This window comes from Piliocolobus tephrosceles, chromosome 3 (assembly GCF_002776525.5).
Source record: "Piliocolobus tephrosceles isolate RC106 chromosome 3, ASM277652v3, whole genome shotgun sequence".
NCBI classification, from domain to species: domain Eukaryota; kingdom Metazoa; phylum Chordata; class Mammalia; order Primates; family Cercopithecidae; genus Piliocolobus; species Piliocolobus tephrosceles.
Window position 1 is genome coordinate 98,846,433 of NC_045436.1, and position 13,794 is coordinate 98,860,226.

At 38.1% G+C, this 13,794-nt stretch overlaps 1 protein-coding gene across 1 annotated transcript in view; it reads left to right on the forward strand.

Moving 5' to 3' along the window:
• Positions 1 to 12,061, forward strand: part of MYOZ2 (myozenin 2) — a 52,028-nt gene extending 39,967 nt beyond the window's left edge. The window contains exon 6 of the mRNA XM_023219888.1: positions 11,632 to 12,061. Within this exon, the coding sequence (XP_023075656.1) occupies positions 11,632 to 11,866 (235 nt within the window). The 3' untranslated portion in view covers positions 11,867 to 12,061. The remainder of the gene's footprint in view (positions 1 to 11,631) is intronic.
• The last annotated feature ends 1,733 nt before the right edge of the window (positions 12,062 to 13,794 follow it).

Genomic DNA, 13,794 nt, shown 5'->3' on the forward strand with positions numbered 1-13,794 from the left:
TAGGTTTAAAGAATTTCTGTGATACGGGAATTGGGGAGGTAGATGCACAGGTAGTTTTCAGTAGACTATTTTAAATCTTTCATTGGAAATGTTTGCTTCACTAACTTTGACTTAAACTTGAAACTATTTTCAGGGATCTTAAAAATCTTATGAGTAGTCTCTTACTTTGAAAACTTAACATCTCTGTTAATGTACTCTCTTTTAATTTGTGTGTTGAGGGCAATCAAATTCAAACAAACAGGATGTAGCCTCAGTGGTGCCAAAGAAAACTGTTTTCCAAACAGCAGCTCTTCACTGTATCTGTGGTAGGAGATGGGAGGTGGGTGATAAAACGGAAGGAAATGTTTTCATTTATAAGAGAAGAAAATAACCTACAACTTTGTAGGAAAAAAAACAAAATAGAACTGGATAAAAAGGGGAAAAGCAATCCACTAAATGCCAACCCAAATATGGTATTTTAGTGCAGAGGGATGTATCTTCTTTGATGTAATTCAGAAAACAAAATAACTGAATAAATTCATTTCTGGAATAAATAAATACAAGATTAATTGATCAATTTTTGCTTAAATCTAGAAATGTTCAGTTGCAGTCTCTTGCATCTAATGGATAACTATTCATTCTTAAAATCCAAATAATGGGCCAGGTACAGTGGGTCACACCTATAATCCCAGCACTTTGGGAGGCTGGGGCAGGTGGCGTTAGGAGTTCGAGACCACTCTGGCCAACATGGTGAAACTCTGTTTCTACTAAAAATACAAAAATTAGCCAGGCATCTGTAATCCCAGCTACTTGGGAGGCTGAGGCAGGAGACTCATTTGAACCCAGGAGACAGAGGTTGCTGTGAGTCGAGATTGTCCCACTGCACTCCAGCCTGGGCGACAGAGTGAGGCTCCATCTCAAAAAAAAAAAAAAAAAAAATCCAAGTAATGGTTATGTGACCTATGCAATTGCATGGGGCCCCACGTTGATTTATCTCAAAGGGCCATGTTTGGTTTGATGCTCTGCTGTTTCTTTCTTCAAATTCCTAATAATTTCTGAACAAGGGGCATTGTGTTTTCATTTTGCACTGGGTTCTAAAAATTAGGTAGCTGGTCTGGATCTTGAGCTCAAAAGTGAAGCAGTGTGCTCTGACCCGTTAGGTAGGCTAAGATGTTTTTTACCCTAGGCTCCTCTGCACTCAGGACATTCTTCTCTTAGAGTAACTAAGAGTAACTAGCTTATTCCATGTTGTATTTTTCCTCATGTTTCACCAACTTTGAGTTCATTGAGGTTAAGATCTACAATTTTTTCGTGTTTGATTCCCTAGCATGCAGCATTGTATCTGGACGTGCTAAGAAATCAGTAATTTGTTGCATGAATAAATGGGTGAATCAACCATTGAACAAACTTTTTTTTTTTTTTTTAAGACAGAGTCTCACTCTTGTCGCTCAGGCTGGAGTGCGGTGGCGCAATCTTGGCTCACTGCAACCTCCACCTCCTGGATTCAAGTGATTCTCCTGCTTCAGCCTCCGGAGTAGCTGGGATTACAGGCGCCTGCCACCACACCCAGCTAATTGTTTGTATTTTTAGTATAGACAGGGTTTCACCATGTTGGCCAAGCTGGTCTCAAGCTCCCTACCTTGGGTGATCTGCCCACCTCGGCCTCCAAAAGTACTGGGATTACAGGTGTGAGCCACCGTGCCTGGCCCTGAACAAACTATTGATATACAATGGCAAGATTTTAAAATGATAAAATATCATCTTGAACATCTGGGATCAGAAGTGTTCTTTTGTACTGAATCAAATTTGAGTCATAAAGACTCCTCAGTTACTAAACCAGATAACAAAATGTGAGATCTTGAATCATCTAGTTTGTAAGAGAGATTAATTTGAAAAAGAACTTTAAGAACTTAGATTATCATTCAGGTACTTTGTGATTGTTAAACTTCATAAGGCATAGTAATGATGAAAGCTACTTTATTGAGTGGGTACTATGTATCAGGCACGGTTTTAAGTGCTTTTCAAACTCTATCAGTATGGGAATTACCTTGAGCTCTTGTCAAAGTGCAGATGCCATTTTAGTAAGTTTAGGTTGTGTAAGTTAGGTTTAGTAAGTTTAGGTTGTGTCTAAGATTCTGTAGTTCTAACCAGTTCCCAGATGAAGCCAGTGCTGCTAACTATGACCACACACTGAGTACCGGGAGACAGAGGTTGCAGTGAGCCGAGATCATGCCACTGCACTCCAGTCTGGTGACAAGAGTGAGACTCTGTCTCAAAAAAAAAACAAAAACATTGGTTCTTTATTTCAATAATGCTTCAGTTACACATACCAAAATGATGCCATTTTTTAAATTACATCAATCCCTTTGCTCACAATTTCTACCTAGACAGATTTTGTAGTTTGCCATTATGATCATTCCATTTTACACACATCTCATCTTCCTCTCGTCTCTCTCCAAATGTTGTACCCAACTGCTAAAGTTTCAATTCTGATTAAGTCCAGAATCCATCTACTTTGCACTCATATTTAAGCAGCTGAATGTGGCTGAATAAAAACACATAGTTTTGCTGTCTCCCCTTAAAGTGATTGCCACAAATCTCAGCACTGCCAGACAATCCAACAGCATTCTCTAGCAAGTTCAGTTTGTCAACTTCCTAGAAGACAATTCACACTTTCTCCCCCGTCAACAAACATCCTATACCTCACCCTACTTCTCACTGTCAACCGATGGGATCACTTTTTATTTTTCAAAAGAAAGTGGAAGCAAATTGGAAGAGACCTACCTTACCTTTTCATTATCAAATTTGCAGTTGAGTGCATTCGGACCCACAGAGTCTGCCTTTTCTCTTAAAAGAGCTGATGAGTTGCCTGCCTTGTTCCTAAAGTCAGCCCCTCTAATTGCATACTGATTCCCAATTCCTCTCATCCACTCTAGGGTTTATCCTGCAATAATTCCTTCTCTTGCTGCATCATTTATTTTTCTTTCTATTGGGTTATTCCTATCAGCATACAAACATATTAAAATGCCTCTCATCTTTAATAAAAATCTCTTTTCCCCAGGCTCCTTCCAATTACCTCAAATTTCTATGCTTTTTCTTGACAGTAACAAGTCCTCAAAGATTGTCTATATTTATTGTCTCTATTTCCTAATGTCACATTCTCTCTTAAATCTCTTTTAATCAGGACTGCATCCCACCATTCTATTTAAAGCGCTAATCCCCATGTTGTCACATCCAATGGTGAATTTTCAGTGATCAATCTCCTCGGCTTCACAGCAGTAGTGAAATGGTTGATCATTCCCCCTTCCAAGAAATAATTTTGTTCCTTGGCATTTTGATCATCAAACTTCCCAGATCTTTTTCCTTCTCAGTCTTCATTGCTGGCTCCTTCCTTTCCAAGCTCCATGTTAGGCACCATCTTCTCTTTATTTACACCCATTCCGGGCTGTGATGGTATGCAGTTCTGAGGTTCTAAATGTCACCTACGTGCTGATAATTTCAGGCTAGCTAGTCTTTTTCTGCTTTTAGGAAAGGAATAGATAAATTCATAATATTATAAGGTAATGAAAAAAAGAGCTATGAAGAAAAATAAAGGAGAATGAGTAGATGAGAGTTTGTTCTATGTATCCGTATCACTGTTGAATTTTAGTCCAGGAGAAAGAGTACTATTTAAATAAATTTTCAGGAAGTGCTCTGTGAGATGACATTTTAGCAAAACTCTGAAAGATGTGAAGGGATGATCTTCAGAAAAAGGCAGAGCTTCACTCTGCCACTGGACATCACCGATAGGATGGGTAACAAACATACAAAAATTAACATGTCAAATGAAACTCGATCTCTGGCTCTAAATCGTCTCCTTTCCCAATCTGCCTCATCTCAGTAAATTGCATATTTATATTCCTTGTTGCTCACATAAACAATCTAGGACCTACCCTTGATTCCATTTTCACCTTATACTCTATACCATCAGCAAAATCCTATTAGGTCTATTTATTTACTTATTTAAGACAGAGTCTCGCTCTATCACCCAGGCTGGAGTGCCATGGTGCGATCTCAGCTCACCGCAATCTCTGTCTCCTGGATTCAAGTGATTCTGCTGCCTCAGCCTCCCGAGTAGGTGGGACCATAAGCATCCACCACCTTGTCTGGCTAATTTTTGTATTTTTAGTAGAAACAGAGTTTTGTCATGTTGGTCAGGCTGGTCTCGAACCTCAGACCTCAGGTGATCCACCTGCCTCGGCCTCCCAAAGTGTTGGGATTACAGGTGTGAGCCACTGCGCCTGGCTCTTCGGTCTATTTTCAAATTACATTCATCCTAGTACAAACTGCCATCATTTCTTATTTTGATTACTGCAAAAACTTTCAGGTTGGACTTGGTGCTTTCACTCTTGCCCTCCTTTAAGCTGTTCTCCATACAACAGCCAGAAAGAAGGCATTTAGAAATGAAAATCAGGTCACGTCCCCTTCCAACTAAAAACTTTGTAACTGTTACACATAAAATACAATCCAAACTTGTTATCATGACCTGGAAGACCTCACAGTCCTGGCCCCTGTCTGTCTTGTATGGTTTTCCTCAAGCTCACCCAGCTGTATCCACAATAGGAGTCTACTGTTTCTTACATAATAGACTCCTTCTCATCTTGAGGCCTTTACGCTTGTTTCCTTAGGCCTGAAATGTTTTCCTCAGATTTTCAGTAGATCATTCCTTCACATCTTTCAGAGTTTTGCTAAAATGTCATCTCACAGAGCACTTCCTGAAAATTTATTTAAATAGTACTCTTTCTCCTGGACTAAAATTCAACAGTGATACGGATACATAGAACAAACTCTCATCTACTCATCTCCTTTATTTTTCTTCATAGCTCTTTTTTTCATTACCTTATAATATTATGAATTTATCTATTCCTTTCCTAAAAGTGAGTGTCCCTATCTACAGGGTAGGCACCCACAGAGAGCTGCAACTTTTATTTGTTTTATTCAACATTATGATCTTAGTGTAAGTCTTAGTTTCTGCTGCTGTAACAAAATACCTTAGATTGGATAATTTATAAAGAACAGAAATTTATTTCCTCACAGTTCTGGAGCTTGAGAAGTCCAAGATCAAAATGCCAGCATTTGGTGTCTGGTGAGGGTCTTCTTGCTGTGTCCTCACATGGCAAAAGAAGGGAACACTGTGTTCTCACATCATGGACAGGAGAAGGGCAAAAAAAGGCTTAAGCTAGTTCCTTCTAGCCTCTTTATAAGGCACTAATCCATTCATGAGGGCAGCACTCTCATGACTCAGTAATTTCCCAAAGGGCTCCACCTCTTAATACCACCACAGTAAGGATTAAGTTTCAACACATAATTTTTGGGAGACATTCAGATCATAGCAATATCTAAAACTGTAGCTGGCACATAGTAGGCACACATTAAATATGTATATTAAAAGGTGAATGGATTTTACATAATGATTGGGGAAACCTGTGCTGTGTATGTCAAGTAATTTACCTTTGATCAAGGTGGTATTTCAGGATAGCTAGTCTGACTCCTGAATCCCATCTCTTAGACTGTTCTATTTTATATTTGTTCAATGCTCTATAAATTCTACCTTGTTTACTTTTATTGCCTGTGGTGATCTAGAGAGAAGAAATCCTGTCTTAACTTCTACCCATCATTGTTGTTAGATTAGTCAACTGTATATATGAACGATATCCCTAATAATTAAATTCAAGAGCAAAGCAATAGCTTCTGATTCCCACCTATGCATGGGAGGATGAGAAATATGCCCTCTACTCTACCCTCATCCCCTGCCTGCCAGCTAATACTTGTTAATTTAATCTGCAAACTACTATTTGCCTTTCTGTCATATAAATATTTTAAACTAGATATTCTTTTCCAAGAATAGCAGCTTGCATTGGTATTTAATTTTCATAATCATATATATTTTTTTGAGATGGAGTTTTGCTCTTGTCACCCAGGCTGGAGTGTGGTGGCACGATTTCAGCTCACTGCAACCTCTGCTTCCTGGGTTCAAGCGATTCATCTTGCCTCAGCCTCCTGAGTAGCTGGGATTACAGGCTCCTGTCCCCACACCCAGCTAACTTTTATATTTTTTTTAGTAAAGATGGGGTTTCACTATGTTGGCCAGGCTGGTTTTGAACTACTGACCTCGGGTGATCCACTTGCCTCGGCCTCCCAAAGTGCTAGGATTATAGGCATGAGCCATTGTGCCCGGCCTATGACCACATTTTTAAAGTGGCTTTTATTCTCATTGCCAGTACTTTTTATGTTATGCTTCTTGAGTTATTTATCCAAAAGTTATCTGGAATATGTCTTCAGGTAATTCTCTTAGGAAGGGAACACCAATCTGAGTCCATGCATATCTATAATACATATATATTTTTTACCTTGGTATATGAATAATTACCTGGTCACAGTCTTTTCTCCACAACACCTATTCGATACTATCTTTTGGTATGTAATGTTTTGGAAAAGATTATGGATAGCCTTATATTCATTCCTTTTATGCATTCCTTCCCGCTTCCCTCCCTGTATGGCTCATTATATTAAAAAAACTAAAATTCTGACAAAGAATGTCCAGGTAGCATCTTTTTCTTTTCTTGTTAACTTTGTCTAGTACTTGGTAACTCCTTTTCCTCTATAATCTCTTCTTCCTTCAACTCAGGAGAGTTGTCTTCCATATCTTTGGTTCATGATTGTGATCATAATGTTCTGTTTTCTTCTGCTGGAAGCTTGAATATCCTCATCTGGACTCCAGTTTATTTTACTCTTTATCATATTATCTGTTCCCTGTGCATTCTGGGAGAGTTGTTCTACATAATTTAGTATACCTTTCTTATGAAAAATAACATAAAATTTTATTATTTTCTCAATAGATTGAAAGTTCTTTGAGAGTAAAAACCATGACTTTCATTTCCATTTACTTGCTTCCAGCATATTCCTGGAAAATAGTGGCTATTCAAAACAGCCATTTGGTTTCCTTAGATGGACAAAATATCTGTGATGGAGGCATATTAACTTACTACAAAAACTATGGCATAGTACTGAAAAGGTGGAATTTGGAGGGTATTTTGAGGAGTATATATGTAGTAAACAGTCTGCAGGCAAGAGCCCAGAACAATACATACAGAAGAGAACGAACAATTGTAAGTTACATACATGAAAAAAAGAACATAAATTTAGCAAATTTGGAATCTGATTTAATTTATATAAACTGAATTTTAGGAAAGTATTATTATCATAAAACTGTAAATATTGCAGAGTTCAAAAAGTACACTGAAGAACAGAGTATCCGGTAAATACTATAAAACAAGATTTTATTGTTTTAGAAGTTTGATAGTAGATTTTCTTTTTTTTTTTTTTTTTGAGACGGAGTCTCGCTCTGTCGCCCAGGCTGGAGTGCAGTGGCTGGATCTCAGCTCACTGCAAGCTCCGCCTCCGGGTTTAGGCCATTCTCCTGCCTCAGCCTCCGGAGTAGCTGGGACTACAGGCCCCCGCCACCTCACCCGGCTAGTTTTTTGTATTTTTTTAGTAGAGACGCTGTTTCACGGTGTTAGCCAGGATGGTCTCGATCTCCTGACCTCGTGATCCGCCCGTCTCGGCCTCCCAAAGTGCTGGGATTACAGGCTTGAGCCACCGTGCCCGGCCACGATAGTAGATTTTCAAATCAACATACAAAATTTCAAGTTTTAGGCTTCTGACCTAACCTAATACAGTATTCATAAGCTTTTGGGATTATTTTCTCCACTGTGCATAATAAATACTTTTTAAAAGAGGAAAGTGTCAAATTATATTGCAAGTTAAAAGCAACAGAAAACATTTCTCATGACACTGAAATAATTTTGAAACAAAATGTGACACAGTTCACCTGCAGCTCTCAGAGTCTATGGTAACTATTGTCAGCAACAAACATATTTAACTCCTAGCAAATTGGTTGGATAAAGGATGTAATGCCTGATGCTTGAAGTATTGTTTGCTTTACTCTCTACTTCCAGCAGTCTGAGTGCTTCTTACACAGGCCTTTATAGTGAATTAAGTCTCCTTCTGCATTCCCAACCTGTATCATGGTACCTCAGGAAGGACAGAGTAGTTCTCAGTCACAAAAAGGCAACTTCTAATAAGGAAGTTGCGTGACACTGTAATACAATGGTCCCCAACATTTTTGGCACCAGGGACCAGTGGAAAACAATGTTTCCATGGAAGACAATGTGTTCGTGGAAGACAATGTTTCCGAGAATGGGGGTAGGGGTGTAGGGATGGCGGGGTAGAGGGGAGATGGTTTTGGGATAAAACTATTCCACTTCAGATCATTAGGCATTAGTTAGATTCTCATAAGGAACCTGCAGCCTAGATCCCTCACATGCAAAGTTCACAATATGGTTTGCACTCCTATGAGAATCTAATGCCCCTGCTGACCTGACAGAGGTAGAGCTCAGGTGGAAATGCTCGCTCACTCTCGGCTCACCTCCTGCTGTGTGGCCTGGTTCCTAACAGGCCATAGATGGTCGGTCTGCGGCCTGAGGGTTGGGGACCCTTACTGTAACAGATGCAATGGCAATATACAAAAGAAATTGAATATGACTTTCCTTTTTACAGACTAAAATCTATTGGGGAGGGAAAATTTAATTGAAATGAAAGTAACAGAATCAAATTTGTAGCATACTCTACATATTTATGTTTTTATTAATTCTTAAAAAAACACACAGAAATTAAGGTAATCAAGAAAGATAGCAGAGTGATTGAGCTACAAAGAAAATAAGATCTCTTCCATGTTTTAAATAATCTTCACAATATTAGAGAATCTATATAGTCTTGCCAGGTCCTATGGTACAATGCATTATGTAAGTATATTGTAATGAATTACAAAGATACATCAAAGAGAATTCCAATCTTCTTAGAGTACAATCTGGTAAGAAAAAAGGCAGACATACCAATGGATATGACGAAAGCCACTTGCATATAAAATAGGATCACAGGGGAGGTGAAAATAGAAGTCATGGAAACTTTGGAGTGGAAAGCTTACTTCTGGCTGTGGGAAATTGGGAAAGCTTCAAGAACAAAGTTAAATGTCAATTAGGGCTTACAGGGGATTTAGAAACATAGTTGTAAATATTAGAGTACTCCAAGCAGAGAAAGAGAGGGGAAAAAAAAGAGTATGAGTAGAGGCAGTGGGGTAAGAGAGCATAAATGCAAAGAGCAAGCAGTTAAAGGATGCGTGAAAGTGAATAGGGCAAAACCTGCATGACTGACCTCTCCACTGGGGTGGCTAATCATGTTTTCCATCCACACACCAACTCTGTTCTTTTCTGTCTTCCACCAGCCAGTTGCTAAAACTCTAAACATAGGAGTTTTCATTGATTTTTCTATTTTCCTCATGGTTTTAATCCAATTTATCAGCAAATCTTACTGACTCTACCTGTAAAGCACATCCTGAACCCACCCACTTCTTTCCATCTTTCCATAAAATACATGAAATATAAGTCATCATTTCTTGCCTGAGTTATTGCAATAGCTTCCCTCCTTCCACTGTTGTCTTTTTTTTTTTAGACTGAGTTTCACTCTTGTTGTCCAAGCTGGAGTGCAATGGCACGATCTCGGCTCACTGAAACCTCCACCTCCTGGGTTCAAGGGATTCTCCTGCCTCAGCCTCCCGAGTAGCTGGGATTACAGGCATGCGTCACCATGCTCAGCTCATTTTCTTGTATTTTTAGTAGAGATGGGTTTCTCCATGTTGGTCAGGCTGATCTCGAACTCCTGACCTCAGGTGATTCATTTGCCTTGGCCTCCCAAAGTGCTAGGATTACAGGTGTGAACCACTGGCACTGTTGTCTTCTTATTATCTGTTCACACAGCAATAGCAGCCAGAATGATCCTTATGAAATGTAATTAGGTTATATAATCTCCTGCTTACCATCCTACAATGGTTGCCCTTCACATTTAGAAGGAAATCCATATTCCTTATTTAGAAAAAGTCCCACACAACTTTACATCTCTGTCCCCTCTTCCCTCTGCCCCACCCTCACCCACTAGTCTAGGAACATAAGCCTTCTTTGTTTCCTTGAACACGCCAACATTATTTCTGCCTTAGGGTTCTTGGCATTAGCTATCCTGTCTACTGGAAATGCTGATGTACTTTAGCCATATTGTACATGTTTAATTTCTGTCCTTCAGATGGCTATTTAAATGTCACCTCTTCAGAGAAGTCTTCCCTGGTGATTCAATCTGAAGTAACGTTTTAGTATTTCAGTTGTTCAGTATTACAACACCCCATTTTAACTTTATGCATAGCTGCTATCACCATTAGATATTTTTGCATATAGTTATGTTTAGGGTCTATCTCTTTCACTAGAATGTAAGAACTAAGACTTTGATTATACTGCTCACTTGAAGCTGTGTCTGGCACCGAATGAGTAATCAAATGCTTAAATCAAACAAAGAGAAAAAGTTATATGGGCTCTTGAATGACAAGATAAAGAAGTTGGGCTTTATTCAGAAGACAAATGGAAGAATGCTAAGGTTTTTGAGGTAGAAAGATGCAACAGACATACTTCTTGCCCTAAAAGAGTTTATAATTCACAGATAACCCAAACAGATAAAAGGAGAAGCTCAATACAAAGTACCATTTCATTAGTAGCAAATGACTGACACAGAACAATTTATGCTACAGGAATGTGGCTAAGAATGTGGGCGGGGATAATTTGAAGAAAGTTAGAACTGCAAGGCTATAGGACATTCATAAGTGGAGAAGTCAGGGAGGAAATTGCCTCTCTTTTATTTTCCTTTTCTTTCCTCTTCTCCCCTCTCCCCTCCCCTCGCCTGTCCTCCCCTCCCCTTCCCTTTCCTTTCTTTTTTTTTTTCCTTTCCTTTCCTTTCCCTTCTCCTTTCCTTCTTTCTTTCTTTTTATCTGAGATGAGGTCTTGCTATGTCATCCAGGCTGGTCTCAAACACCTGGGCTCCAGTGATTCTCCTGCTTCAGCATCCCAGGTACTTGGGATTACAGATGTGAGCCACTGCACCCAGAAGGGAATATCGTTTTTTTTTTTTTTTTGAGACAGGTTTTACTCTGTCACCCAGGCTGGAATGCAGTGGCATGATCTTGGCTCACTGCAACCTCTGCCTCCTGGGTTCAAGTAATTCTCCTGCCTCAGCCTCCTGAGTAGCTGGGATTTCAGTTGCCTGCCACCATGTCCAGCTAATTTTTGTATTTTTAGTAGAGACAGAATTTTGCCATATTGGCCAGGCTGGTCTCAAACTCCTGACCTCAGGTGATCCTCCTGCCTCGGCCTCCCAAAGTAAGCCACCACACCCGGCCTAGAAATATCTTGAATAGGGGAAATATTGTTGGTAAAAGTACAAAGGCAAGACATATCTGTAATGAACTCAGTGTACAGGGAATAGATTAGTCCAGAACTAACAGTATATACAAAGGAACTTCAAATAATTTGTTATCAATGTTTGGTTTTTCATAAAAGCATGGTCTTTAAAGTAGAAATGCTTGCCTCAGAGGTCAGAAAATGCCAATCATTCATAAAGTGTAAGTAAGCCCATAAAATCATGAATTAAACCCATAAAATCATGAAATTGTTTTCTATTTTGATAAATAAATTTGAATATTAATTAAGATCTGTTTTCTTTTTTTATTTCCCACAGAGTTGCCACCCCATTTGGAGGTTTTGAGAAAGCATCAAAAATGGTTAAATTTAAAGTTCCAGATTTTGAGCTACTATTGCTAACAGATCCCAGGTTTATGTCCTTTGTCAATCCCCTTTCTGGCAGACGGTCCTTTAATAGGACTCCTAAGGGATGGATATCTGAGAATATTCCTATAGTGATAACAACTGAACCTACAGATGATACCACCATACCAGAATCAGAAGATCTATGAAAAGAAAGTTGTATGTGCCACATAAAACTCTGAATATAAAAGTTGCTGTTTTACTATTTTAATTACTGGCAAAGCCACTTGCATTTTTCATTAGTAGCAATAATAGCAATTTAGTGATTTTCCTTTTGTGACATTCAATTTCAATCTCAGATCAAATACTAATAAACATTTAGAAATCTTACTTTAAAAAGCTTATAACTCACTTGTCTTCATTCATAATTTTGTTTTCACCTGGTTTAAAGAACCTAGACATTTTATTGCAAAAGTTCAGTTGGAAAAGTAATTGACAAACAGTTTCACCTTTGTCTCATTTTATATGATTTATTGCAGGGTAAGTTTTTCAAGTGGAATCTAGAATTAAAATACAGGGAGAGATATGAAGACTTATTCAGAGTTTCATCTAAGGGATGAAAGCTATGGAAGATGATGTACAAATGTTATTGATGGAGAAAAGGCTTGGGTGTGTCCTTTCTGGTGACCATGAGAAAATAATATGTCTTGATGAAGTCTTTTCATTAGTCACTCTTAGAATTCTAAAGTGCTTTGAACTTTTCAATATGTTTTGAATCATTAGGTAATTATTCTGGATGATATTCTCCTAAGTTCAATTCAGTTATTATATTCATTTAGCATTAAGTCAAGGATACTGAGAGACAATGACTCAAGGGACGTCATAGTACTATAGTTTTAAGGACCAAGGTGTGCCCAAAATTCAAGTTTCACAATTCCAATGCTGTGCATTGATTATGTTCAACTTTATATGTGCATTTTTAGAAGAGTAAGAACAAATAAAGTACACACTAATATACATATAAATACATACATGTATGTGAGAGAAGGAAAGAGTAAGTAACTTGAATTGGCAGCTTTTTTTGCTAAATCTTTAAATTCTGTTAAAATCCTCAAGTAACTGGGGAGTACATGCTTTAAGACACAAACAAAAACAAAGGGCATGAAAGTATCTGAAAGCAATGTAGCACACATCTATCATAATATATGTAATATACTGACACAGAAGACTCAAATTAAACTAATATAAAGTTATAGCTATATCTTAAAATATGATTATGGAAGTATATGACATATAACTTATAGAAATCAGTATCAATTTCTCCCATTTCAATTCAGTTAAGAGTTCTGTGATAGATGTTTATAGCAGAGAGGAAATGTCTCATCAATAGAAAACTGTCTATCAGATAAAGTTTAGGAGAGAGGAAGAAGGACTGTGTATAGTAATGAAAATAATATAACCCCTAGAAAGTAATAATGACAAAGTATTATATTTATACATACTATTGTAGAGAATTTGTATATTTTTAAATATGTCTTAAGATATCTTAATTTTATTTATAAGTTTTGGTGTTTACCTGTTTTAAAATGATCATGTTGGCATCTGTGATAAATTATCATTGAGGCTCCCATCATGCCATTTTTTGTTCATTTTAATCTTTAAAAAATAAAAATTAGGCATATTCATTATGTATTTTGATGAAATGGTTTAGTTCTTTATTAACATCATGAAATGAGTCATTATTTTTAATGAAAATGAAATCTTTTGCATTATTTCAACCATTTCCAAATATACACTGTATGATTACTGTCCCTATTCTGCCAACCACTGAAAGTAGAGGCCAGCAATAAAGTATGTTAGCTACAGAACAGTACTCCCCAGTATCATAAAAGATAACTTAAAAAGAAAAATCCTAGCCGGGTGTGGTGGCTCACGCCTGTAATCCCAGCACTTTGGGAGGCCAAGACAGGTGGATCACCAGGTCAGGAGATTTGAGACCATCCTGGATAACATGGTGAAACGCTGTCTCTACTATAAACGCTGTCTCTACTAAAAATACAAAAAATTAGCCAGGCGTGGTGGCAGGTGCCTGTAGTCCCAGCTACTCGGGAGGCTGAGGCAGGAGAATGGCATGAAC